The 23,639-nt window shown below is 38.7% G+C and overlaps 1 protein-coding gene across 3 annotated transcripts in view; it reads left to right on the top strand.

Annotated features, from left to right (window-relative positions):
* The first annotated feature begins 12,160 nt into the window (after positions 1-12,160).
* LOC107746313 (SLAIN motif-containing protein-like) overlaps positions 12,161-23,639 on the top strand; it is a 34,362-nt gene continuing 22,883 nt past the window's right edge. The window contains exons 1-3 of one of the 3 annotated variants that reach the window (XM_016560456.1): positions 12,161-12,331; positions 13,333-13,860; positions 20,652-20,791. In XM_016560456.1, the coding sequence (XP_016415942.1) occupies positions 13,337-13,860; positions 20,652-20,791 (664 nt within the window). In that variant the 5' untranslated portion in view covers positions 12,161-12,331; positions 13,333-13,336. The remainder of the gene's footprint in view (positions 12,332-13,332; positions 13,861-20,651; positions 20,792-23,639) is intronic. The other 2 variants (XM_016560457.1, XM_016560455.1) reach the window with 2 other exon arrangements.

The following is a 23,639-nucleotide window of genomic DNA, read 5'->3' as shown; positions in this document are numbered from 1 at the left end:
ACATTAAAGCTGTGTTTTGGGAGATATGAAGTACTTTTGTACCTATTTACCACAAAATTTCTCAACTACACCATTAGCTTGCATGTGAAATAATCACATTTTTATGAAAAAATCACTTTAATTTTTTAAAGATTTAAGTTGTTTCTGGATATTGAACTAGGTGTTAGGTGTAGAATTCTGCCATCTGCTGGTTAGAGAAAAACTGGTAGAAATGACAGTTTTTTAAAGAATATTGTAATGAACATATATATCCAGCAGAGGCCCATAGAGATCCATTCATTTTTCTGGAAGTGGCTAACTGCTTCTCCCACAACTTTTCTGAGATATATTTTGTAAATATACATTGAAACATTATAAAATACATTAAAAAAATGTGTTTTTGTTGTTTGAGGTATTCCGAAGTGGCCGCTTTTGCAATAATGCCACATAAATTTGCAGAAATGCCACACAAGTTGTGACTAAAACTTGATCGCAGGTACATATTTTTTTCAATCTAAAAAGTAAAAATCAAAACTGTGTGTGTGTGCGCGTGTGTGTGTGTGTGTGAGAGTGTGTGCGCGCGCGTGTGTGTGTGAGAGTGTGCGCGTGTGTGTGTGTGTGTGTGCGCGTGTGTGTGTGTATGTACGTGAGTGCGTATGCTCGTTCCACATTGTATTTGTGCTCTAGTATCAGGCCTTCATTTTTGGACATTTTCAGATCTATGCAGGATTTATTGATTTTATTTGCCAGTTTCTATAAAAATGCCTTTGTTGCAGTCACTCCTGTGTGTGTGTGTGTGTGCATGTGAGTGAGCATGTCTTTTATACATTGCATTTGTGCTCTAGTACCAGGCCTTCATTTCTGTGTGGAAATTTTCAGATTTATGCTGGATTTATTGATTTTTTTTTTTTTACAAATGAAAAAAAAAATTTGAGATTTTTTCGCATTTCCCATTCATTTTCAATTGGGATCATATTGACCCCAAAGACCAGATTTGTAAAACATTTTTTTACATACCTTCAGAACAACCGAATCAAGCCCATTTTTTCTTATGTGAATACAGATAGAAAATGTTGATAAGTCACAAAATCTTATTCCACTGAGATGAAGGGAACCATTTTTTTTAACTAAGTAAAAAAATTGGGAAAGTACCGCAAGGACCAATTGAGGGTTAATGAAGAGTAACATTTTCCAAGTAGCTTGCCCAGCACTGTGCATATGTACAAGCCAAGGTTTTGATAAGTTTGGACTTTGTGCACACGAGATATGGGCATATTAGTCATAATGGGCCACACCTTACAAATGTGTCAGATCATGTCTGCAACAACAGATCCAAATTCTTTTGATAACTTTTTTTTCCAGCATGTGCAATGTGTGGCGGAGGAGGAGTTACATAAAACATAGGGTTTTAACCAAATAGAATAATTATGTTATCTTATACATAAACATCATGTTTAATGCATGTTTGCGGTTATCGGTGAAAATGTAAAGTAGCTTGTTATAGCATCACCTTGTGGCCTGTTTTCACCAAATTTGGTACACACTTGTTTTCACATGATATACGAATATGTCCATTTTCATCCTGGTATAGGACATTCAGAATGTATTAGCTGCTGAAAATGGGCTGCTGGTGGCCATGTTTGCTGGTTTATTTATTGATTGATTTTTTTTATAGTTGAGTTATATTAGAAGATATGACGCCCACCAAAGAAGATTCATACCAATTTCAGACTTCACAGATCATTTAGTAATACCGTTATTAAGGAGTTTTACTTGTAAAGCTCCCTAAGGGTGCAATTTTAATTCAACTTGGCGAGCATCCGCAGAATATCATGTGTGTAATAATACATTGTTGGGCTTGAGAAAAGGGTTTAGGGTTTCAGAGTTATGATCCAAAACGCAAATTGCCTTCTTATAGCGCCACCTAGCGTGAGACGGATGCATGTCTGTGCACATGAGATGATGGGACCGTCCTGCTAAGACTGGGGTCTCTACGATTGATGGGCTTTAATGTCCACTGACTTCTTTGGACACTCAAGGGCAGTAAACAGTTAAACTATCTGCGCTACAAACCAGGGCTGCGTTTCTCAAAAGCATCGCAAGCCTAGCTCCATTGGTGACAATGGTTCTACTTAAGCTTACAATGCTGGGAAACGCAGGCCAGTGCGTTTATGCTTATCATTATAAACTAAAAACAATGTGATAAATACTAGTTTGCAACGTCAAGAAGCATAACAAGCTGTTTTGTACAGCAACAATAACTGGAGGCAGATGACCACACTCTCTTATATTAAAATAAGGTGCACAGCAAGAGCGATCATTAATGTGATGTGACTCTCGACTCCTCGCTCACCTGCAGTCTCAGAGATGGCCAGTGATTCGAATGACTCCAGCCTTCCTACATTAAGAAGCATACTGCACAAGCTAGCTTCGAGGCCGTTAGCGTCAGGATACTACACTGCCTTCATGCCCATACTGGTCCTCAATGCCTTAGGGAGCAGCCTGGGCTGAAGGACCCCGTGTCTGAGACTCTCAGGGCTGGTGGCTGCTGTCCTGTAGCGTCCTCCTTTATTACTGGTGTGTTGAACTCAATGGTGATCAGTGTGCCGCTCCACCCGCTCTCTGTGCTGGTGGCTAACATGCAGGCTCAGGTGGATGGAGGAGGCGGAGGGGTTAAAGGCAGCTGGCAGCGCAGGCTGGTTCTTCTGTACTGTGGAGGATCCGCTCCTGCACCGCCGTATATGACCAGCAGAAGAGGCACTCCCGATGATCACCTAAACCTCCAGAACGGCTCCGGTTAATACTCAATGCTGCATGATGGATTTCAGTTTGGCAGGGATGTCTTTTACTGTAGCACCAATCTGCTGATGTATTCACTGGTGCAATAGTGATGCAAGATGTATGCTGTATAGCCGATGTTAAGCAATGAAGCCGTGCAACTGCTCCGTTCTATTAAAACGTGAAACAACCCATATGCAATTGAGAGAAAACGCCTGTTTTGGTTCTTCTCAAATGCTTTTTTTTTTTCTAGAGCCTGTGAAACCTTGTGTCGATTTAGTTTCGAGCTGTTTGTATTGTTTTAAATAAATAATAATGACACATATTTCACTTAAAGGAGGTCAGGATGAGTTTGTTTCTTCATCAGGTTTGTAGAAATGTAGCACTGCATCAGTGTCTCAGCAATGGATGCTCTGCAGTGAATGGGTGCCGTCAGAATGAGAGTCCAAACAGCTGATAAAAACATCACAATAATCCACAAGTGATCCACACCACTCCAGTCCATCAGTGAACATCTGGAGAAGACAAAAGCTGTGTGTTTGTAAGAAACAAATCCATCATCAAGATGAGTCCATAATAACGCTTCCTCCAGTGAAAAGGTGCATCTCCTGTTGTCTCACATCAAAATACAGCCACATAGAGCTGTTTTGTGCTTAATCTGTGCAGATTTCTCTCCCGATTCAGACCAGAGCACTTTGAGAAAGCAATATTATGAAATAGAAAACTTTTTGATCTAATTTCTACAAAAATTCAGCACTAATTCCAAATGGAATCAAACGAGATTTAAAATAAGGTCTTGTAAGAGAAACTGTAAAAGTCCTGTTGTAATTTTTCCAGCAGCAAAGTGACTTAGCAAAATGAACAGAAAATATAAAAATAAAAATTGCTTTAATATATGCATAAAAACTATAATATCTCCGTGATACTGAAATAACACTAGGCTTCAGGACTCAGACGCTCAGACCCAAATCACCAGATATAACGATAATCATAATAATTTAAAAACTTTTTTTTTTTAACATTAGTTTTTGATCATGTGTGTGTTTTGTTGCTGTAGGTGCGGGTCATTTTCCAATTTTTTCTCATATGTTAGTAGATGTTTTAATGTTGTCTGTAATAATGATTCTATTGTTTTATTATATAGTTCAGCACTGTTGTTGTATAGACACATCTTCTGTTCGAAACATTCAAATGGTTTCCACAGTTTGTTTGTATGTGTGTGTTTGACAAAGTCGTCAATTGTTTTTCTCGTGCAGTGGAGGTAATTCAGTAGGCAGTATTTACATCTCAATTTGCATGTACAGTTTCCTCAAAGAAAACATGATACATAAATAAACAGGGAAATACCTCGCAGATCTGGATGCGCTGGCACTGTAATGATAATGTAAAGTGCTCTAATATAACTCAAGCTCTCTAACAGTGTTGGATGTCTGCCGTGCTCAGCTGATCAATAACGAGACGTTCCAGAGGACTGCAGCTAGCAAACACTCTCCAAATCTGGTTTTTATTATAAGAGCTGTTTCTAACTTGAATGAGCAAAACGTCTTGTTATACTGCTTCATATTGCAGTCTGGTGTTTATCATATTATTTTCATTTATTATCATAATCACAAACACGCTGGTTTGTAACAAAAAAAATAGTTCTACCGTTTACGGCATTTTGTTATTCTAATGAATCGTAACTCAGAAAATAGTGTTAGATAAACACTTCAATTACTTTAAAGGCACAATATGTAAGATTTTTTTATTAAAATTATCCAAAAACCACTAGAACAGTGTTATATATTTTGCTGACTTGTGTGCTTACATTAACCCAAATTTTTCGAAGAATGTTTACATCCAGAGAAATAAGCAATTTTAACTAGTGACACGGACCGTGTCTATAGTGTCATTGTGTCGCCTGCTAATGACGTCATAACCCCTCGATTTCCGGTTTTGTTTTGTAGAAAACATGGAAACACCAAAGACGCTTTAATATGTTGTGTTTTAATAGACCGGTGACAACCGCACAGAGTAGCATTATAACAGAACTAAATGTATCTCGTATGATAAAACAGCGCTGCTTTACCCCACATACGCACGACCGGAAGGAGCGGAAGCGGTCGACTGTGGCATAATAAAAGCTCCGCTGCTTTACCTCACATACGCACGACCGGAAGCAGCGGAAGCGGTCGACTGTGGCATAATAAAAGCTCCGCTGCTTTCCCCCACATACGCACGACCGGAAGCAGCGAAAGCGCTCGACTGCGGCATAATAAAAGCTCCGCTGCTTTACCCCACATACGCACGACCGGAAGCAGCGGAAGCGCTCGACTGTGGCATAATAAAAGCTCCGCTGCTTTACCCCACATACTCACGACCGGAAGGAGCGGAAGCGCTCGACTGTGGCATAATAAAAGCTCCGCTGCTTTACCCCACATACTCACGACCGGAAGGAGCGGAAGCGCTCGACTGTGGCATAATAAAAGCTCCGCTGCTTTACCCCACATACTCACGACCGGAAGGAGCGGAAGCGCTCGACTGTGGCATAATAAAAGCTCCGCTGCTTTACCCCACATACTCACGACCGGAAGGAGCGGAAGCGCTCGACTGTGGCATAATAAAAGCTCCGCTGCTTTACCCCACATACTCACGACCGGAAGGAGCGGAAGCGCTCGACTGTGGCATAATAAAAGCTCCGCTGCTTTACCCCACATACTCACGACCGGAAGGAGCGGAAGCGCTCGACTGTGGCATAATAAAAGCTCCGCTGCTTTACCCCACATACTCACGACCGGAAGGAGCGGAAGCGCTCGACTGTGGCATAATAAAAGCTCCGCTGCTTTACCCCACATACTCACGACCGGAAGGAGCGGAAGCGCTCGACTGTGGCATAATAAAAGCTCCGCTGCTTTACCCCACATACTCACGACCGGAAGGAGCGGAAGCGCTCGACTGTGGCATAATAAAAGCTCCGCTGCTTTACCCCACATACTCACGACCGGAAGGAGCGGAAGCGCTCGACTGTGGCATAATAAAAGCTCCGCTGCTTTACCCCACATACTCACGACCGGAAGGAGCGGAAGCGCTCGACTGTGGCATAATAAAAGCTCCGCTGCTTTACCCCACATACTCACGACCGGAAGGAGCGGAAGCGCTCGACTGTGGCATAATAAAAGCTCTGCTGCTTTACCCCACATACACACGACCGTGTTTTCGCGCTCGTTCAGCGCCTTGTTTCGCTTCGACGGCTTTCAGCCTCACCCTGCTTCATTCTACTACGTTAATAAATCATTAGCTCATCCATGAACATGATTTCTGCCCGAGTCCCGTCGGATTGCATCGGCTGTGGGGATGAAGACCACAACTCCCATGATTCCACACTCAGTCACAGCGTCATCAAACTACGCCTTTGTCTCTTTGTTTATTTTGAATACGCGCCCTCCAGCGGCGAAAATTACATATTGTGCCTTTAAGGAATTACTTTGCATAAAACACTATGATATGGAACAGGTAGCATTTATTGTCTCATGCCACGCTTTACCCTGGGTTTGCATGTTTGAGGCGGTTTTTAGCCCAGGGTTAAGCAACACTTCACAGTTGTAATGAGTGCTTTAACCCTGGGTTAGTGCGTCTGTCTCTCTTGAATTCTCTCCACACTCCTGTGTTGACTCTCTGACGGATCTCATGTGCTGCTTTCACAGATATCGAGCAGGAGAAGAAGGCTGCAGAGGGGGGCAAATGAACGCAAGCCGTGCCGCTCTCCGCTCCTGCATAAACCCAATCATTTATCAATCTACTGGCATTTCTAAAACCACGAGAGCTGCAGAATCATGTATGTAACTGGAACCGTGGATATTTTCGATCTTCTGATCACGTGTGATTTCGAGGGCAGTAAACGAGCACATTTCTGAATCTGTCATCGCTGCTCGCATCAGTCAAATAACATATGAGATGATATTTTTGTTTAATAAATGATAATAAATTCTCAGCTGTGTCCAAATGTTTTAAAACCATCGCTTTATGAAAAGTAATCTTAGTAGTGGTTTAGTGAAAGAGAATTATTTTTAGCGTGCAGTAGTTGTTAAAAGGTTAGAAGCATTATCATTTTCAAATGCTTTTAATGACATCTGGGCTGCATTCATGGGCTCAATAATACAGTAATATTGAGAAATATTATTACAATTTCAAACAGCTGTTGTGGATATCTTTTAAAATGTGATTGCTGTTGAATTTTCAACATCATTACGTCAGCCTTCAGATATCATATCACAGTTTCCACACACATATTCAGCTGTTTTCAACATAGATAATAATCAGAAATGTTTCTCGAGCAGTAAATCAGCATATTAGAATGATTTCTGAATATCATGTGACACTGAAGACTGGAGTAATGATGCTGAAAATACAGCTGAGCATCACAGAAATAAATTACAGTTTAACACATATTCACATAGAAAACAGTTATTTGAAGCTGTAATAATATTTCTCAGTATTACCGTTTTTACTGTATTACTGAGCACATGTTTCTTAACTTTTGACAAGTACTGTAGATGTTGTTCACCACTCATTGGACGGAGTGAAGATTAATATATTAGTATAATGAATACAAATAAATTCACCACATTGATATAACACTTCGGGACAAAATACACAAAGGATCTATAAGTAAAGAAGAAATAATCAAACGTGAAAATCTCTTTCTATCCACAGTAGATAGAAAGTCATTAAAAAGGTCAGTAAATTCTGACCAAATGTTCATTTTTCAACTACTACTAGACTATTAGTATAGCCTTTGCTAATTAAAGGAGTTTTATCGGTTACACTTGACTTTGATAGTCCACTTTAGACATTAAACTAACGATAAGTAACTTTGTCAACTAGTGTTACTCTTTTATTTACTTCACTATCCTGAGCGAGGGAGTTCTCACTGATAGTGCATGATAACTTCAGTCTGCAGGTCATTATCTAACAAGTTTAGAATGAGTTACTGTCATGTGTAGATCTAGAAAGGCAGATATGTGTGTTTTTGGTTGATTGTACAGGTGGCAACATATTGCAGCCCGCAGGGGGAAAGTAATGCAACACTAATCTGCATATTCCAGAGCTTCTCTCTACAGGAACACAAGAAACCGCATGCGTCTGAGCAGCAGAGCTCATCAAACAACACACAGAGAGAGAGTGAAACATGTGGCTTCATCTGACAGGAATGTGTCTGGCAGACGAGTGTGGTCATGTCTGAAGAGAGCAGGATTACTATCCTATTGCATTCACCTAAAACATATGTTTCAGCTAATATTCCTGCGTCTCTACAGTAACACGAGCAGTGCAGGGTGAACTACACGCTTAACTTTAACACTTAGAGGTTTGTTTAAAACGTTATCAATCTTTGAACATAGTAGTGATGCATGATTTAGCAAACACAATTAATTACAGGCAACACTGATATGTGAAACATGAATCTAGTGGGAAATGGTTTAAAAAAAAAACAATTTAATTTAGTATGATTTATACACCATTTTCCTCATGGGGATCAAAAAATGTCCCACAAGATCAAACATTTCAGGTGTTACTATCCTTGTGGGGACACACACTCACGCACACACACACACCCTCAGGAACACACACACACACACACACACACACTCAGGAACACACACACTCATGCACACACACACTCAGGAACACACACACTCAGGAACACACACTCATACACACACACACACACGCACTCAGGAACACACACACACACCCCCCTAATAAACCCACATTGCATCAGAGAACAGTCTGTGTCTGATGCCATGTTTGCAGATTTGCTAAACATATTACAGGTCTTTTTATTTCATTTATGCCTAACTTTACTTTGAGCATTTTCCATTGATTTCTCATTATACTTGTCTCATTTGACTTCCTTGAATTTTGCAGTCTGCAGTTTCTGTGGAGTCTGAAGCTGATCATGACACACGAGTCTCTACATGTTTACGTTCAGCGTGACTGATTCCTCAGACTCTGATTACGCCACATCATCATTCATAATGCAGGAGAAATAATGCATATCGTTCACTATATGGAATACAACCAAAGGTGGCCCCAGTATTTGGACACTTACAGTTTTTGCCTATTGCTTACACACTTTTTGCAAAACTTCGGCTCATTGTGTCAAAACTTTACACACAAGCACACAAGACACAACACTGGGAAATAAACCATTCACATCTATGTCGAATTGAAACTCTGCTATCAAAACCTAACAATCCTTTGTCAAAATGTCACTCTGATGACAAAATGATACACACTTGCATCATATGAATACACTTTCAGATTAGCAGCAACACACTAGTGTACTTTATATTAACCACTGCAGTCTTTAATTTTCACTGTTTTTATTCAGTTCATCAGCTAGCATTCTGTGAAGCTCAATGCAACACTTACAGTTTTTGTTCTGTTTTTTTCCAACAAAGGTTTTCACAACAACCAAAAATGAAAGTACTGAAAGGTTACAAATGGCATCAACTCAATACTGAATAAAACCCAATACACTACTGTAAATACAGAAAAACAGGCCAATTGTGCGTGGGTGGGATTACAGATCCTGCTGTCTGTTTGGGTCTGGCCACAGGATCTCATCAACGTCACAAGCGATATTTTCTCCTGCTAAGCAACGGGGAAAATAACACCTTGTGTGCCGAATCCATCCATGGGTTGACGTTACCTTACAGTTTTTTACGATTGCTTACACACCAAAATTAAACTTTTCCAACAATTAGCAAAACCTTACACTCAAGGAGCAAAACACAAGGCTAGATTTGCACAACTGTAAGCACATTGTCAGCTTCACACTATTTGCAAAACATTAGAGCAAGTGTGTTGCAGAATTGCAACTGAAGTGCAAAGCAGCGCTTTTGTTTAAGGTATGGTTACACTGTGTTTAAGGTATAGTAACAAAAGCTTCAAGTTTTGTTACTTTGGTCTAAGCATGTGTCTATAGTGTTCAAGCAATAGGCAAAAACTGTAAATTACACATTAAAATGCCTAAATGTATGTATGTATATATAAAGATGAGACTTTAAAACGTTTGGTTTTGTTCTGTTATGCACATAATAAGAGGAGTTTGAAACACAATCAAGGCTGATTATGTAACATTTAGTGGAACTGTTTTTGTTTAAATGCATTCAACTAACAATACACACTTGAAGACTCAGACCAGCCCTTGTTTTCAGTGTGTGTTTGTGTGTGTGTGTGTGCGCATGTGAGTGTGTGTGCGCGCATGTGAGTGTGTGTGTGCATGTGAGTGTGTGTGTGTGTGCATGTGAGTGTGTGTGTAATGAATGGCCAGAAGTGTAATTAGGAAGCTGCTGGGTGCAGCAAGGAAGTTCAGTCTAATTTTGTGCTGGATGATCTGACCTGGTATAGATTTATGTTTGGGTGATTTAACCCTAAAGCCTGCTGTATCATATTTGATGCACACATTTCTAAGGCCTCTTTTATCCAGTAAAAGCTCTTTTAGTGTAATTGTAGAAACGTCCAGTTTCAGCTGGAGCTTCACGTGTCAGATCTTGACTGATTTTTATCAGAATAACTGCAGTAATATCTCCAGATGAACACTTACTGGACTGAAGCAGCTCAGCTTTACTTGATTCTCCATCAATCATGTTTTAGAGTCTCAAATCTGATCCTCAGGATCTTTTGAGGAGCGTTTGTTTCCAGAAGCTTTACTTTCACTTTTGGTCTTCTCCTCGAGTATGAGCTATTCTCTTATATCATATGAGCCTGATGAATCAAATATGATACCCAATAAAAACATGTATGCAAACTTTCTTGTCTAAAGGTTAAATAAACCTCCATTAAAAAAAAAAGATTATTCTGACTATTATTGCATATGTCAAGCTTTATGGTTAATAAATACACTAGCAGTCAAAAGTTTTTGAACGGTAAGATTTGTAATGTTTTTTTTAAAGAAGTCTCTTCTGTTCACCGAGCCTGCATTTATTTGATCCAAAATACAGCGAAAGCAGTAAAATCTTGAAATATTTTTACTATTTAAAATAACTGCTTTCTATTTGAATATATTTTAAACTGTAATTTATTCCTGTGATTTCAAAGCTGAATTTTTAGCATCATTACTCCAGTCACATCAGTCTAATATTCTGATTTGCTGTTCAAAAACATTTATTAATATTATTATTATTATTTTGTTGAAAACAGCTGAGTAGATTTTTTTCAGGTTTCTCTGATGAATAGAAAGTTCAGAAGGACAGCATTTATCTGAAATAAAAAAATATTTTGCAACACTATAAATGTCTTTATCATCACTTTTGATCAATTTAAAGCATCCTTGCTAAATAAAAGTATTAATTTCTATAATTCATACAACGTGTATTCTATAAATTATATATTTTTTATTTTACCCATCCCCCCATAGCTTTGATCACAGAAATAAATTCCATTTTAAAATATTTTCAAACAGAAATCAGTTATTTTAGATAGCAAAAGTATCTCACAATTGTTAACCTAACTGGTTTTGCTGTAGGCTACTTCGGGTGAAATAAACGCAGGCTCGGTGAGCAGAAGTCTTAAAACATTAACATGGAAAATCTTACTGTTCAAAAACGTTTGACTGCTAGTGTAAACGTCTACTCTCCAGTAAGACTGATAATGAATGTTATATGGATTCATTGTAATTCAGGCTTCAGGTCCTTTAAATGAAGACATGCCTGCATTTGCCCTTCCATGGCCTCAGTTCAGGAAAAAAGGACAGTTCACAAAGTTACATATGGAGGTACTTCCTTTCATTTTTGACCTGGCTGTGAATGCAAATATTCTGTATGCAGACCTACTACATGTGTGCCCTATATAACTACACTCTCGGGGCGGCACCTTTTCAAAACCTACACTTTTATGTAGCTTACAAAGGTGTACCTTTTGAAAAGGTGACTTCTTTTGTCCTACCTTTTTTTTTTTTCTGAGAGAGGACACTGCATGAGATAGTTTCCCACAATGCAGTGCATTTCTTGTTCTTGTCCCAAAACGATATCTTCTAAGATAACCGGGTAAGGTCATGTGAGGAAAATGTAGCACACTATTGTTGAGTTTATTGTTGCATAATTGTTGTGCTGTTTCACATTCTATTAGAGACGTAAGGCAGTACGCATTGAGTATTATACATATACTGTGCAGTATTCAGTAACTGGTGCACTAGTATTTTATTGTGAACAAAATATTAATTTCGGTCTACAACACATGAACTGAAAACAACACAGCCGCTGAGGAAGTTTGTGTCGTGCCTCCATCTACTGGACAGAGCGCGTTACTGCAGTCTTCCGAGCGACGTCATCCAGCAGGCGGAGCTACATGTCCATATATGGTCCGTGGCGTTACTGCAGTGGGCGGGACTTCGCATCCGATTGGCTCAACTGGTGTCCATCACCTCAGGTCGATAGCAAACGAGCTAACTAGCTCCACACAGCCAAAACACCGCGAAAGAAGCATAGCGGCGAAAACCCGCGGGTTACTTATTTAAATCTATTTTTTATTTATTTATTTATATGTTTAAACATTAAATCGGTTATTTGCAGAAACCGGGACGGAAGGAGAGGTATGTTGATTATTGTGCGAGTACTAAGTTAATTGGAAACAGCTCAGCTTACTAGAGAAACAGAAACATATTAGCTTAATGTGGATGCAAATAACTACACCCAACATATCTGTGGTATTTAACACGTTTTGGTTTAAGATATTAGTACTGTTTAATGTCTACAGACTAATTAACTTGATGAAAAGGTTTTTTTCTATAAGTATATCCTTGCTAGTTCAAACCAACCTCATTTGTTTGCTGCTTTGTTTATTTGTTTTGCTAAGTTGTGCCATTGCTCTTATGATGAACATTTAGCTAGCGCATACAATTAACCTAATATAACCTAGTATGCCAGTTTATGCTCTATATATCACTATTAACCTTCAAGTTTAAGTGTAACAGATCTACATGTAACCTTTCTTGAGCATCTCTATAATAACTTATAAAAGGATGAATTAATAAAATACGAGTAATAATTGCTAATAATAATTTTATGTTACAACAGTTGTAATTATTGAAAAAGTTGAAAACTGTTTAAACTAAAACGCTACTATTTATAAAGTTTTCGTATTTAATAACTATTTTTAATTTATTAACTAGCCTATCCCTTACAGAAATTAATTAACCATGGTTTTCTTGTAGTAAAGGTGTAGTAACCATGTTTTTTGTTTTTTTGGCATATTGATTACCATTTGTATAACCACAGTTTTACTACAAATACCATGGTTAAACTATGGTTAGTGTAGCAAAACCATGGTTAATTTGTGGTTAACATGGTTTATCTATAGTAAACATGTTTTTTTGCTTTAATTTGTAATAAAACCATGGTTACATTTTTGTAAGGGACTAATACAAAATGCTTAACTGGAGATGTATTGGTGTACATAAAAAATAAATAGAGTAAACTGTTAGGTAAAGTCCTAGTAAGAAGCTCTGAGAAATGCACTTAGACATGTTGTTTTTCTATTGATTTTTGCGTGCTCCTTTGCCGGACACACACATGAACCTCTGTGTCTTTACAGGAGAATGGTCGTCCCTGATGGTGGAAGTGTCCTCCAGCCAGCGGACAGCGGTGATGCAGACGAGGTGCTGTCCAGCTCGGAGCCGGAGTTCGGTCCCAATCTGACCGCGGTGGAGCTGCAGGAGGTGCGTAAGCTGCAGGAGCTGGTACGCCGTCTAGAGGTCCAGAATCAAGCCCTGCGCAACAGGGGCAGCAAACTCGCCAGCAACAGCAACCTCTCCACCGGAGCTAACAGGAATAACCTGCACGGGGCCATGGACACTTCTCCCGGAGCAGAGGATGCTGGGAACCTGGCGGGCAGCAGCAGCGGTGAGGACATGTCTCCGCTGCCCGAGGCCTCCAGGCCGGAGGAGGATGGGTTCTTAGGCTCCAAACAAACTCTGGGACGCTTCGAGCCGAGTCTGTCTCCGGATCTCTGTGATTCAGAGACGCTGGGAGCAAGGGATGTGGGTATGGGCCAGTCCGGCCTGGACGAGGTGGATGAGCTTGACTTAGAGACGTGCGCTCAGACCGAGGATGAAGACAGTTGGTGGGTTTATTCATCTTTTTATTGTAATCTCTCGTAGCTAGGGATGTAACGGTTACCGGTTTGATGATAAATCATGATAAGATTCCCCACGGTTGGTATTACCGTTTCATATTTTAATTATCATTAAAACCGTATCCGATTACCATGATTTCGCGCAATAAAATCGTCTGTGATTTTTTTTTTGCGTAACTTGTCAGTGAACTACGGCTCTGTGTAGTAAATGCTGCTCCATCTGAAAGCACGTGATGATGATTTCCTGCTGATTACAGAACCGGCTTTACTAACAAAATGCGCATGACAATCACATTCGATTAATCGTGCAGCCCTACAACTGAGGATAAATAAATACTATCCAGCATAAAGCAGGGTTTTACAGGTGTGCACAGCAGCAGAGTAGTTTCGTTTTGAGTGAAAACATGGCGGAAAACTGTGAGGGTTTAAAAGAGTGCTAAGGGAATTATACAAATAAATATATGAATGAATTAATTATATGAATATAATTATATTATAATTATAAGCGAGCAGTTTTTGAGATTTCAGGATTCCCCCATTAATTTAGATAGGATTCGGTCTTGTTTGAGCTGCCCAGAGGCGTTGCAAGTATGGTGGCCGAGTGTACGGACTTTCCTTGAAAGGAACTTTGGTTTTGTACATTTTGTGATTGGTTGCTTGTGCGTTGTTGTGCTATGTTACTTGAAGGATCAGTTCGCATCAAGAATAAAAATTCCCTGATAATTTACTCACCTACATGTCATCCAGGATGTTCATGTCTTTCTTCCTTCAGTTGAAAAGAAATTACGTTTTTTTTAAGGAAAACATTCCAGAATTTTTCTCCATTTTTCTCTGGACTTCAATGGTGCTCAACGGGCTGAAGGTCCTAATTGCAGTTTCAGTGCAGCTTCAAAGAGCTCTACTCGATCCCAGCCGAGGAATAAGGGTCTAGCCAAACGATTGGCCATTTTAAAAAAATTATAATTTTTTATAAACTTCTTAACCACAAATGCTCATCTTGCACTAGCTCTGTGATGCGCATGCGTGATTTGACACATTGTGTAAACGTATTGGAAAGGTCACGCACAGTAAAAAGTTTGGGTTTGGCGAAAAACGAGCAAAGAAAGTCAAACGCTCTTTACAATAAAGGTAAAACAACAATGTAAAACAATTTTCTCCTCCAACTTCAAAATTGTTCTACATTGTTGTTTTACCATTATTGTAAAGAGCGTTTGACTTTTTTGCTTGTTCGTTTTGTAAACACTGGGTCGGTACTAGGCCTGTCACGATAACAGCTTTTTGATGTGCGATATATTGCCCCAGAAATAATTGCGATAAGCGATATTATTGCCATTTTAAAGACCATTTTATGCCACTGAATATTTGCGCGATAAGTCGATATATTGATTATTGCGACAGGCCTAGTCGGTACTTCCGCCTTCGTCACGTCACTGCGTAATGTTTGAGGTCGAGCTAGTGCAAGACGAGCATTTGTGGTTTAAAAAGTATTAAAGTATATAATTTGTAATTTAGTTTTTTTTTTTTTTAAATGGCCGATCGTTTCACTAGATAAGACCCTTATTCCTCGGCTGGGATCTTGTGGAGCTCTTTGAAGCTGCAATTTGGACCTTCAACCTGTTGATCCCCATTGAAGTCCACTATATGGAGAAAAATCCTAGAATGTTTTCCTCAAAAACTTCAATTTCTTTTTGACTGAAGAAAGAAAGACATGAACATCTTGGATGACATGTGGGTGAGTAAATCTTTATTCTGGAAGTGAACTAATCCTTTAAGGCTGCAGTACACTACATGACTTTTAAAATAGGAACACATCGTGCACTTGCACACTTAAGAAATGGTTACAGATGAAAGCTGAGCATCATACACTAAATGATTGGGGATCACACACACTACCAGTATTTCAGGTCATTCCCAAAACTACAAAGTCACACAGAAACATGCTTCGTTGCTACATGCATGACAAATAAAAACAAGTCTGTTGCATTAATACACTACACCGTTTTCTGTGAAGTCTGTCAACTCATATCTGCAGATTAGCTCTGACTTTGATTTTGACTTCTGACTTTGAATGATTAGTTCACCCAAAAATGAAAATGAAGTCATCATTTATTCACCCTGTTGTTGTTTAATTTTAGTATCACTGATACCCTTTAGTAGGCTATCACCCATGCGACTCGTGTTCTGGGGTTTGGTGAAAAACAAACCAAAATTGAACACATTATTCAACAAAAATCCTGACCTTGACTATTAGTCTTTGTGAACCACTGTGCCTTAATGGGACTCTATTAGCACAGCAGTTCACTCCGGCTTGCCCTGGAAAAGCACACAAGTTGTGAGAAATCAAAGCATGGCGTCTCTTGCTAGGGGGTTTCTTACTGGCCCAAGTCAAAAGAGCCCATTCTCTGTGATATTCTGGTCTCTAGATTGTTTCAGCTGGCCGTTTCATTGTTTACCCATTGAAAAAGATATGTATAAAGTACGTCTGCTGTAATTATTGTGTGACCATGCTGTGGTTCTGAATGCGTGACAGCGCTGCATCGGTGAATGTGGCTGTGATTTGTGAGCGTCTGAGACCGTGGGATCCTCCTGTGTCTGCATGGGACGTCCAGTGGCATCTCTCAAATCAGAGTGAAGCCTGTTAGAGCTGGAGCCGTTCTTCTCTCGGCTCAGTGCAAAGTGAAATGAAGGATTGTCAGGTACGTTACTAAGATGCACATGGTTTGTTCTTGATTGGCAATTTCTCAAGCACCATTTTTAATATTTAATTACACCATCAGCATGCATGACTCACTGGATAAACAGTTTACTCGTCCGTTAGCGTTGACTTAAATACAGCTCATAACTAGACAGGCTGAAAATTTGGTAACACGTTAAGGTGTCCTTGTTACACATTTTACATTTATAATAACAATAAATGATCAGAAGTCAGAAAGAGCTGTTTGTTGTTTACACACTTTATTTTAAGGTGTCCTTTTTACACGTTACACACACTTACTATTATAATAACAATTAATTATGCGTAATTACATGCAAGTAACCCGAAACCAAACCCTCATCTTAACCTTAACCATATAGTAAGTACATGTAGTTAATTAATATTACTCAGTACTTAAATGAATCATTACAATAATTTGTAATTTAGTTTTTTTTTTTTTTAAATGGCCGATCGTTTCACTAGATAAGACCCTTATTCCTCGGCTGGGATCTTGTGGAGCTCTTTGAAGCTGCAATTTGGACCTTCAACCTGTTGATCCCCATTGAAGTCCACTATATGGAGAAAAATCCTAGAATGTTTTCCTCAAAAACTTCAATTTCTTTTTGACTGAAGAAAGAAAGACATGAACATCTTGGATGACATGTGGGTGAGTAAATCTTTATTCTGGAAGTGAACTAATCCTTTAAGGCTGCAGTACACTACATGACTTTTAAAATAGGAACACATCGTGCACTTGCACACTTAAGAAATGGTTACAGATGAAAGCTGAGCATCATACACTAAATGATTGGGGATCACACACACTACCAGTATTTCAGGTCATTCCCAAAACTACAAAGTCACACAGAAACATGCTTCGTTGCTACATGCATGACAAATAAAAACAAGTCTGTTGCATTAATACACTACACCGTTTTCTGTGAAGTCTGTCAACTCATATCTGCAGATTAGCTCTGACTTTGATTTTGACTTCTGACTTTGAATGATTAGTTCACCCAAAAATGAAAATGAAGTCATCATTTATTCACCCTGTTGTTGTTTAATTTTAGTATCACTGATACCCTTTAGTAGGCTATCACCCATGCGACTCGTGTTCTGGGGTTTGGTGAAAAACAAACCAAAATTGAACACATTATTCAACAAAAATCCTGACCTTGACTATTAGTCTTTGTGAACCACTGTGCCTTAATGGGACTCTATTAGCACAGCAGTTCACTCCGGCTTGCCCTGGAAAAGCACACAAGTTGTGAGAAATCAAAGCATGGCGTCTCTTGCTAGGGGGTTTCTTACTGGCCCAAGTCAAAAGAGCCCATTCTCTGTGATATTCTGGTCTCTAGATTGTTTCAGCTGGCCGTTTCATTGTTTACCCATTGAAAAAGATATGTATAAAGTACGTCTGCTGTAATTATTGTGTGACCATGCTGTGGTTCTGAATGCGTGACAGCGCTGCATCGGTGAATGTGGCTGTGATTTGTGAGCGTCTGAGACCGTGGGATCCTCCTGTGTCTGCATGGGACGTCCAGTGGCATCTCTCAAATCAGAGTGAAGCCTGTTAGAGCTGGAGCCGTTCTTCTCTCGGCTCAGTGCAAAGTGAAATGAAGGATTGTCAGGAAGATGCACAAGATGCACATGGTTTGTTCTTGATTGGCAATTTCTCAAGCACCATTTTTAATATTTAATTGCATGCATGACATGCATGACTCACTGGATAAACAGTTTACTCGTCCGTTAGCGTTGACTTAAATACAGCTCATAACTAGACAGGCTGAAAATTTGGTAACACGTTAAGGTGTCCTTGTTACACATTTTACATTTATAATAACAATAAATGATCAGAAGTCAGAAAGAGCTGTTTGTTGTTTACACACTTTATTTTAAGGTGTCCTTTTTACACGTTACACACACTTACTATTATAATAACAATTAATTATGCGTAATTACATGCAAGTAACCCGAAACCAAACCCTCATCTTAACCTTAACCATATAGTAAGTACATGTAGTTAATTAATATTACTCAGTACTTAAATGAATCATTACACTGTAACGAGCACACCTTAAAATAAAGTATAACCGAAAAATTTTACGTTTCTAAAACTGAAACCAAAGGGTGATCTTATTTTTTGTATATTTTAATAAATGTAATTATTAGGCTGTAGGCTTAGTTCATTCTGCATTGATTTGTTTAATTATTACAGAATTTCCAAAAGGAATTAATAATAACAAGCAGCTAATCTCTAATGCAGCTTTAATTTTCATCAGAATAATCCAGCCAGTGATCCTGCAGCACTTACTATTATAATAACAATTAATTATGCGTAATTACATGCAAGTAACCCGAAACCAAACCCTCATCCTAACCTTAACCATATAGTAAGTACATGTAGTTAATTAATATTACTCAGTACTTAAATGAATAATTACACTGTAACAAGCACACCTTAAAATAAAGTATAACCGAAAAATTTAACGTTTTTAAAACTGAAACCAAACAGTGATTTTATTGTTAGTATATTTTAATAAATGTAATTATTAGGCTGTAGGCTTAGTTCATTCTGCATTGATTTGTTTAATTATTACAGAATTTCCAAAAGGAATTAATAATAACAAGCAGCTAATCTCTAATGCAGCTTTAATTTTCATCAGAATAATCCAGCCAGTGATCCTGCAGCGGTTTGGCACCGGCCAGCAATTAGCCGCTCCATATGTCCATATCTGTAGCGTGAGGTTAATAGAGGCTCGTCTGCTCGCAGCTCTGGGGCCGTGTCTTTGGCGAGGCGGTAAGCAGCTTTTGGTGGATTTAAGCTTCATGTGATACTGCTCATTCTGGATGGTGAAAAGAGAGGATTGTTATGAACCGGATGGTGACCTGGGAAGTTTTTAATAGGATCCGTTATATAAAGCTGTGGTGTGTTGTTTTGTTTGGGATGCTGCTTACATTGTCTCTCATATCTATTGAATGTGATTAAGTAAAGTAAATATAAATGCTGGTAAGATGTTCGCAGAGGGACTTCCTGAAGACTGTTAAACACTGAAGATGCCTGTCTGTAGGTTTAGGGTTAGGGCCTCGTCAGTCTATCCCTTCTGTTAAAGCGGCATAACATCTCTAGTGATATTATTATTACTATCCGTTTGACAGGAGGAGTGTTTGGGAAACCTGTTGATAAACAGTCATTACATTTGCTCTTCCATTTGTGGCTAGTGGTCCAGAATTAAATATGCAGAAGTGCCGTCTTGTTTTCACGCTTTCTCACTTAATGGCAGTGAAAGATACTTTAAATTAGGGCTGTGTGATATTGAAAAAAAAATGCGATACCTTGTTAAAAAATGCGATATTCGATATGCGATACGGTATTGCTTAAAGTGTGAAAAATAAATTTCAATTATATTTGTTTTATTTCGATATATCGTGCAGCCCTACTTTAAATACTTTAAATGCTGACAATCTTTCAAATGAGTGAGCGGTCCAGTCTCTGCTTTCAAATAGGATCAGGGACCATTGGCCATTGTTATTTTCTCTCTAAAGGAAATTAATGTTTGTTGTGTCTGTCTTCGAGAGAACGGGCTCCATCAAAGCAGCATTTATTGACACGGCCGCTCATAATGGATGGATGCTTCACAAATGAACTTCAAGCGTTTGTTCCAGTGAACACTGTTCATCCCACACAAAAGACCGTTTGATTCGCCTTCTATTTACATTTGAGCAGCAGTCATGTAGAGGAACAGGACGTTCTGGTGTGCTGTTTTTATGGGTAGAAAGTTAGTGTAAGTCTCGGTGATGAGTAAACACTGCAGACACCAGAAGCGCTTTCTTCAGGAGTCCAGCATCATGTGGAGCACAATAACACCTTACTGAGAGACGCAAGAATGTGCATTGCTGAAAATCTCAGTTATCTCTCAAACAATACAATATAATAACATAATAGTGGTAGGTCTTTGATGTAGTCTCATTTCTCCTCCAAACTGATTTGGCTGTTACTACAGGTTTATTTACATGATTGACTTCAATGACAGGCTCTGTGTCTTTATTGCTCTGTAAATGTGTCCTGTTTTTCTCTCTTTAGGTTGTACGTTTCACCAAAGAAGCAGGTTGCGGCTGAACTGGGGCCTGAATCACCGCTCAAATGGAGTCGAAAAGTTCTCGATCATCCCAGTCCAGAGACCGAGGTCGCCTGTCGCACGCTCATCAACCGGCTAGACCAAAGTAGGGAAACTTTACAAGATTTGTGAATACATGTGCAATAGAAAGAGTATTTTATGATGTAACTGATGTTTGTTGTATGCACATGAATACAGAATGACTGAATGATTTGGATTTAAGTCAGAGCGCTTTAACACCTCACTGAACTACAGAAGCATTACCGATGTGCACTTTCCTGGGGAAATATTGTCCTGTGACATGTTTCTGCTTTGCGCACTGCTGTTACTGTATTTTCTGCTTCTGTAGCATCTGTCATAACAATATGAAATGAAAAAGGAATAGATCTTTTCTTCTGTATGGTGGCATACATCAGAGAGAAACAGATGATCGTGAAAGAAAATATATAGAATGAAGACTTGATTCTGTGCATTGGATGTTGAGATGTGAGCGTGGCTCTGGAGACAGATGAACATGAGCTTTAATCAGACTAAATAATTAGAAAAGTCCTGCATACGTCGCCAGATGTTTCGGTTATTAAATATTACCAGGTCAAAAAAAAAAAAAGAGTGTGCATTGAAGAATTGTTCACGATGAGATGTATAACATGCATTAATAATGACACCATGTGAAATCCAGTGAAGATCATTAAAATAATAACAGTTACTGGCATTTGCTGGTTCTTTACTGTCTAAAATGTTTATTGTCTTTATAGCTGGACCTATGAGTAATTAGTTTCTTTCAAGCTCTTTCAGTGTCACATTTTTATGAATTTTTACTAGGCATGTGACAGTGTGATACGTGCATTTCCCCAAATTAGTAATGAAAATAATTTATAAATCTGCTGCTGTCAACAAAGAAGAAGCACTGAGGTCTTCCTGTGGGTTTCTGCCAAAATAAAAGCTCCATCAACATTCATAAATGTTAGTATTGTAATTTTACTGTTGTTCTGTTAAATAAAATTAAAAAGTAAGACAATAATAATAATAATTACAACAGCTTTATTAATACATTTATTATAACATTCACACATAGTGTTCAAACTAGGATCTGTAATATTTTCTAATGTTTTAAAATAATTCTCTTCTGCTCAGCAAGGCTGCTTTTATTTGCATGCCTGATTCAAGAAGGGGGTCTCAAAAATGGCCACAAAATATTATTTTACCAACTTATTAATTTTAAGTTAAATTGTGCTTTGTTGGTATAATGCCTGCTAGAATGTTAAAAAATGTTCCGTGTTAAATAAGTATTTTTAAATAGTTGTTTTGTATTAGTGTACAATGTTTAAAAAGAATCATTTATTCCATGTAGTGTCCATTTCATTCATTTAACATTTAATATCGGAGGCATCCAAGTTATTTGACACATTTGAACATTTTCAAAAAAAAAAAAGTTACACAATAGTTACTTTCCCTGGTAATTGGTTACTTTTATAATGATGTAATTCAGTTACTAACTCGGTTACTATTTGTGAGAAGTAACTAGTAACTTAGTTACTTTTTTAAAGTAACTTGCCCAGCACTGGTCACTACTATTGCACTATAATGCTGCTTCTGCCACGTTATGACAATAGATTTACACTTGGAATTAGGGCTGTCGCGGTGAAGGAATTTCCCTTGCGGTAATTTTGAGTGGCTCAATAGCGCGGTATGCGGTTTTACCGTCATAAATATACATATATATACACACACACACACACACACACATATATACCTGCGCGCGTTCTAGACGGGCTGTCAGTCAGTGCAGTTACAGTGTTGCGCCACAAGGTGGTGGAACGTGACTGTCATTCAACTACACGTTCAAAAACGCTGATTCATTAATTCAAAGAGATGTAATGAAACACGCTGTTGAAATCATTTTAACTTTGAGCGCCACTTTAGAAGGCTCAGCTGGCCAGCTATGCGTCGATGCTAAGACAGAGATTTCGCTTTCCTTGAACATGACAACCTATTTTCACAAATATATATGACTCGGCCTGGAGGACAGACGCAAGTAATCGCACGTGCTCAGTCGATCTCTCTCTCATTCACTGTCCGTTTAGGCTTGTTAAGTGCAAATCTACGGAGCCTCTGTACAAATCAGCATGGTACACATTATGTTATCATTACTAACTTGTTTAATATTCAGTCCACATGCATGAAGTGTAAAACGAGAAGGGCATAACCTTACGAAAAATAAAACACGGAAAAATCGCGGTTGCTGCGGTTCTTGCATTCCTCTGCGGTTTGCTCGTCAATAGCGCGGTATTGCGATATTGCGGTTATCGCGACAGCCCTACTTGGAATTAGGTAGTCTGTCATCAATGACAGTAGCTCATTGGAAAAAGTGCCCTTCATTGTGTTTGCACTAATAAATGCTGCTGCCTGCCAGCTGCAATCACCAATAAAACGTGTTCCTTATTTTTTTCTACATCGTCATAAATATCATTATCGCAAATATTCTTGAAATATCATGATATAATTTTGAGGCTATATCGCCCACCCCTACTATAAATTATTATATTTTATTTTTCCTGAAATGTAAGGTTCTCTTTTTATAAAATAGCTGCTACTGTTATGTTTCTTATAAGAATCATTTCTTGCTGAAAGTATCAGAATGCGTATTTGTTTAGTCGACATCATTGCGTTTCTTTCTCTGTTGTGATGTTTGCTCTGTCAAGTCTTGGATGTCTAATGCTGACTGTTAATAATGTTCACTGTTAACGGTTTCGTCAAGTGGAAATGTGTGCATCCTTACATGTGAAATGCCAAATGGAGGATTAGTTCAGGGATAAATTGTACCGAACAATGACGTGACGCGATCAAATAGCAACCAGCGCAGAGTGAGAGGCGCGCACTCTTTATTATGCAGCACACACATCAGCAGTGTGGAAGCATTTAAACTGTCGGAGAAAGACGCAAAAATCATTACA

Source organism: Sinocyclocheilus rhinocerous, unplaced genomic scaffold (genome assembly GCF_001515625.1).
Source record: "Sinocyclocheilus rhinocerous isolate Xijiao unplaced genomic scaffold, SAMN03320098_v1.1 scaffold1881, whole genome shotgun sequence".
In the NCBI taxonomy this organism is placed as follows: Eukaryota; Metazoa; Chordata; class Actinopteri; order Cypriniformes; family Cyprinidae; genus Sinocyclocheilus; species Sinocyclocheilus rhinocerous.
The sequence above is the reverse complement of the archived record's forward strand: the minus strand, read 5'-3'. Positions and strand labels throughout refer to the sequence as shown.